At 52.5% G+C, this 5,072-nt stretch overlaps 1 protein-coding gene across 1 annotated transcript in view; it reads left to right on the top strand.

Moving 5' to 3' along the window:
- DCTN3 (dynactin 3 (p22)) overlaps window positions 1–4,381 on the top strand; it is a 5,098-nt gene extending 717 nt beyond the window's left edge. Inside the window, exons 2-6 of the mRNA XM_009334719.1 lie at window positions 898–984; window positions 1,605–1,688; window positions 2,393–2,451; window positions 3,197–3,256; window positions 3,969–4,381. Coding sequence (XP_009332994.1) covers window positions 898–984; window positions 1,605–1,688; window positions 2,393–2,451; window positions 3,197–3,256; window positions 3,969–4,058 — 380 coding nt within the window. The 3' untranslated portion in view covers window positions 4,059–4,381. The remainder of the gene's footprint in view (window positions 1–897; window positions 985–1,604; window positions 1,689–2,392; window positions 2,452–3,196; window positions 3,257–3,968) is intronic.
- The last annotated feature ends 691 nt before the right edge of the window (window positions 4,382–5,072 follow it).

Raw genomic sequence — 5,072 nt, 5'->3', positions numbered from 1 at the left:
CTCCTCTAAACAAAAATCCCTTCCCCGTGGGACCCCCTTTGATTTTGGCCTCTTGTTTGGCATATTTTGCAGAGAAATAAGTAAGTAAGTGGGGTGTCTTTCTGCCCCCGATTCTCCCACTCAGCTGTTGGGCGTGGGAAACGGGCCACCGCAGCCTGTTGTTTGCCTGATGTCTGCCTGCATCCGTGCAGCGATTTGCTCCGCCTGTAAGGCAGTCCTTGAGGGTTGTTGAGCTCTTGAAATGCATGAGCTCCTGAAGTGACTTTCTGCACGCTTGGACCTCTCGGGCACGCTACAGCAGCTCTATCCTGTGTGTGCGGTGGGAGCAATAAGGGTCACACGCAGCCACTGGTGGACGGATCTGGGGAGCCGCCTCCAAACGGGGGGATATCAGAAGCAGACAGCAGAGTGGTGCTTTGTCCTGCAAGACTGCCTCTTGGCCAAGTTTTGCTGTCTCATATCGCAGAACGAGCAGGCTGCGTAGGCAGGGTCATTGTGGTCCAAGGCTGCGGTGCCCATTCAGTGCAAAACTGTAAACTCTGTATTTGTAGATGATTTTAAGGACCAGGATGGAGGGCTGTTGGCTGGTTTTGTTTCAAGGGCAGGAAGAAGCAGATTTCACTCACCTTTAATATTGTTGTCCAAATAAAAAGCAAGTGTTGCGGGTGTCTGTAATGAAGCAGTTATTTGGCTTGAGCCATTTGTCAGTTCTTGGTCACGGTGCTCCAAAGTCACATATTTTTAAGTGCTATAGGAATTCATGAATCCGAAAAAAACCCAGCCCTAAGTGGGCAGTGTTTACAAAGTAACCTGATGTATAGCACGGGGGAAGATTGCACTTGTAAAGGCAATAACGTCTCTCCTACTTTTTGTCTCCAAACCTATTTTTCACTCTAGTTGAAGATGTAATAAAATACCTTGACCCTCAGTACATTGATAGGATGGCTGTTCCAGATGCCATGAAGCTGCAGTTCATCTTGGCAGGTATGGTATGAAATGAGAGGAGACAAGGTTTTTTTTAGCCCTGCAAAAGTTGTCTTTTACCTAAGCTGAATTGGGATGGATTTCTTTAGTTGTAAAGATCTGGCAAGGCACCTTCTTTGGAGCTATCAGAGACATGGTTTGTACAAGGATGTCTGTCGCCCTTAGCGCTCCCTTGTGCATGCCCATGCTGCAGTTGTATCAGTTCTGATCTTTTTAGTGTTGATCAGTTTAACCCTGAATTAATAAAAGGTTGAAAAGAAAAACTGGAGCTAGAACAGTTTTCCTCACCCCACTTCCAATACTTTCTAGGCTGTGACAAAAATGGAAGACCTTTGGATGTATTTTAAACACTTTCTGTTCTTGTCCTCTTTTGCCCCAAGGAATTTGGTTCAGCCTTGTTTTGGTATAGTCTGCAAATGAAACTTGGTGGAGATTTTCCTGCCTTAAGTTAGTGTGAACCAGCATCGAGGGGTGAGCAACACAAAAGTCTAAATAAAAACATAAACAAGCCCCTTTCTGTATAGCTAGATCAGCTGGAAAAGTTACCTCACCAGTATTTGTGAAAAGCCAAAGCAGCGTCTTATATTTACTGATGTTGCTTTTTGTCTCTCCCCGATCAGAGGAGCAGGTTATTCCTTCCCGAGCAGCCCTTCTGGAGCAGGTGAAGAACCTCCAGCCCATCTTGGACAGTGCCAGTATCCAAGGTATGCATGTTCTTCTGCAAGTTTGAGCTGCAAATGCCACCCCCCAAGCTGCTGCCTAGCCTGTTTTTTTTTTTCTCTTGAGCCTCAGATTTGAGGACAGCTAAGCACACAACCTGGTGTGAGTAAAGTAGGTATAAGCAAAGTATGTCTGCTCGTCCCTCATGCTGCTCTTAACATCCCACGCAAGGTCAAGGAGGTGATAGAGTAGGTTGGGAAGCAGGTTAGAGGCAGCAGCTTGGCAGGGAGGGTAGGTACCGGTGGCTGAGCTCTGTGTGTGGTCACCAGGCTGTGGAGCCACTCCTGCCTACAAGCTCTTCTACGTCCAGGACATCCCTGCTCTTGGCGTAGGTGGAGGTGCCTTTTTAATTGCTTGCCCTAACGTTCATTCAGATAGTTTACTCTGATGTAGTTCTCGCTGCAGGCATCCCCTAACTCATGACATCCAGAAGCAGTTAGCAAATAAACTTACTATTTAATGTACAGGGTAGCTAGGGGTTTTGTGTAGTGTAAAAGGTGTGTTTGTGGCGTGTGGCACTTGCATTCAGTGAGCGGAGTTATGCTGTGATGTGCTCGTGGAGAAGGAATGGTCTTTATTTCGCTGTTTATTTCTTTATTATTAACTATTTCGGTCTTTATTTCTTTATTATTAACGAATCCCACATGCTGTAAAACAAACAAAATGGATTTCTCTTTTGTGCTTTCAGCGGTTCCTGACCATGCAGCCAAACTACAGCGACTCTCTCAAATCCACATACAGCAGCAGGTAGCGTGAGTCGTCTTGACAGCCTTAACTAGCAGGGAGGAGGAACCATTTGTTAGCGGCTGTACTGACAGCTCTGTATTTGCAATTGCTTGAATTGCTCATTTATAGCAGGTTTAGTTTTGCATCTCATCCAGGATATTCATGCTGCAGTTTTCCAGAAGTGTAAGTGCTTGGGGGGCAGGGTGTGGGGTGTAGGGTGTGGAAACCAGCCAGGATTTCTGACAATTGCGTCTGAACGGGAAAAGCGCTTTGCCTGCCATAAGCCTGTTCGAAATAGAGGTTTGAGTGACACTTAATACGCGGCAGTGGGTTTAACCAGCTAGCATTACTTTTTTATTTGCACTCTCTGGAAGGCTGTTGATACTGTCACCTTGCCTCTCCCACCTTTTCTTCCCCCTTTGAGCGCTCCTGGAGCTGGGGATGAGTAGCCTGGGCAGCACCTAATGCCCCCTTTCGGCATTTTGCTGTGAGTTTCCATTCTGGAGCAAGCAAAGCATGGATGCTGAGGAGAGGCAGGCAGTAGTGCAAGCCCCAGGGGCTTTGGTGCTTCATGAGCTTGGGTGTTTGTAACCTTTCTCTTGACTGTTGAAACACTTACAGCCGCAATGAGTGGCCACAGCCAGGGTCTGAGCTCTAATCTCAGTACTGGCCTTGGATGAGGTTCCCCCTGTGCTGTCAGGGACTGAGAAGACAGATATCCTTCAGCTGATTTATTGCTCGCTCACTGCGGCTCCCCTTTTCGCAGGAACAGCGTCAAGATCTCACTGACAGTGTCAAGATGCTTCTCGAAGACTACAACAAAATGGTATCCTTTGAGCTTTGGGCCTGACGCAGCTGAACTGCCCGCTTGTCTCCTGGGCTGCCTCACCCCACCAGCTATTGTTGGAAGCAGGCGATCCCCAGCCCTCGGTTTAATGGCCAGTGCCCTTTCTGTCGTGGTGACGCCTGTGTCCCCTGTCATACTCCTCTCGGGCGCAGAGCCGAGGGCCGGAACTCCCCATCTCTCCGAGATGGGAAGGGCAGGGTGCCACCTGTGAGCTGGAGCCTCTGCGCTGGATCCGCGCCCGGTGTGGCTGGGCAGGAAGGAGCAGCGCAGCCTGCGTGCTGGTGCAGAGCTGGCGCTGGCCGGCTGGATGTTGGCATCTCTGTCAGGTCCCTGCGACCTGCCTGAGCCAAACAGCGGCTAATCCTGGCCATGTAGGATCCCAGCGTTGAGACGCATCCTAAAGCCACAGCAGGTAGGGGAGCTCTGCTCTTTTCTGTAGAAAGCCCCTTGAAATGCAGTGCTACGCAGTGTTCAGAAGCGCCTCCTGGACTCCCATCGGTGTCTGGTGCTGTGCAGTGGCTCAGCACCCGGACGGTTTGAGTCCGTGCAGGCTTTCTACAGCCTGATGCCCTGGGCCTCTTCCTCTGCCAAGGAATCGGGATTGTAACGGTGCTGTTGGGCTGTCGGGGCGCTCTGACCTTGCTTTCTTCCCTGCAGTTTCCACATCTCTTTCCTTAAGAGTCACATCCAGACCCTGCTTCTCTCCAAGCAGTTTGTCCAGTGGAATGAAATACTGACGCAGCTGGAAATGGCCAAGGAAGCGAAACCTGTGGCAGAGTGATGGCAGAGCCCGGGAGCATGGAGAGCCCCGGGGACCCCTGCTGGCCTTGGGTCGCTCAGGAGAGGCTGCAGCACAGCTTGCGCTCTGTCGCCTCGGCATCTTCCCACTCAGCGTGAGCATGCTGCGACTGGTGCTGCAGGCTCTCGGGGGGCACCCTGGCTCCGCGGCCGCACTGTGTTAGCCCCAAATTGAAGCCACACTACTCCTTAATATGCCACTGTTTGCAGATCTTGCACTTCCCTGAAATACGTTTTGGTTTCTAACATATTTAAAAATCCCTTTCTGCTCTTACTGTGGACCGTAGTAAAGTCCTGAAACGCTGACCGGGTTGTCTCTTTCTCCCCTGAGCGCAGCCGTGGCGCAGACTGTCCCTCCCCACATGGTTTCCCTCGGGCAGCGAACTCGGGAAGCCTCGGGGCAGCCTGCAGGAGATTTCGGTGGCTGCTTCATCCTTGGGCCAAAGGCAGGTAACTGGCCGCCAGTCCCACGGCCTTCCCCGGGCTGCGGCACGCGCCCTTCCTGCTGTTTCTGCCTGTTCACGTGAGCTGTCTGCACGCAGGGGAATCTGGCCTGGCGGGGCTTTTCCCCCAGGCCCTTCTCCCATCCCTGCGCTGGGAGGAGGCAGCGACTCTTGCCTTCATCCTACCTCTGCTCACCCCAGCGGCTGCTGCGAGCCAGAGCCCGTGGCCGGCCCTCTCCCCTTCAGAGAGGGGCATGAGCTGCGCCCTTGCCTGGTCTGGCCGTAGCCTGGAGTTCCTCCTGGCGCAAAGGTGTTCCCGAGTTTGCGGTCATGCTTTTGGGAGGGTCCCAAACCCTCCTGCTTGGTGAGACGGATCAGCTGCGTCTGACCTGGGAACCCCCCAGGAAGGGGGCAGGATCCCAGCAGGCAAGTCCGGGGGAGCCTGGCCATCCCCGTACTCTCACCCGGTCAGCGAGCTCACCCCCGGGCACGCCGCGGCGGGGCTGCAAGCCTGCAGAAAGCCCCCCCCCCCCCCGCGGGCGCCGGGGGCGCCG

Source organism: Pygoscelis adeliae, unplaced genomic scaffold (genome assembly GCF_000699105.1).
Source record: "Pygoscelis adeliae isolate BGI_AS28 unplaced genomic scaffold, ASM69910v1 Scaffold442, whole genome shotgun sequence".
Taxonomy (NCBI): Eukaryota; Metazoa; Chordata; class Aves; order Sphenisciformes; family Spheniscidae; genus Pygoscelis; species Pygoscelis adeliae.
The sequence above is the reverse complement of the archived record's forward strand: the minus strand, read 5'-3'. Positions and strand labels throughout refer to the sequence as shown.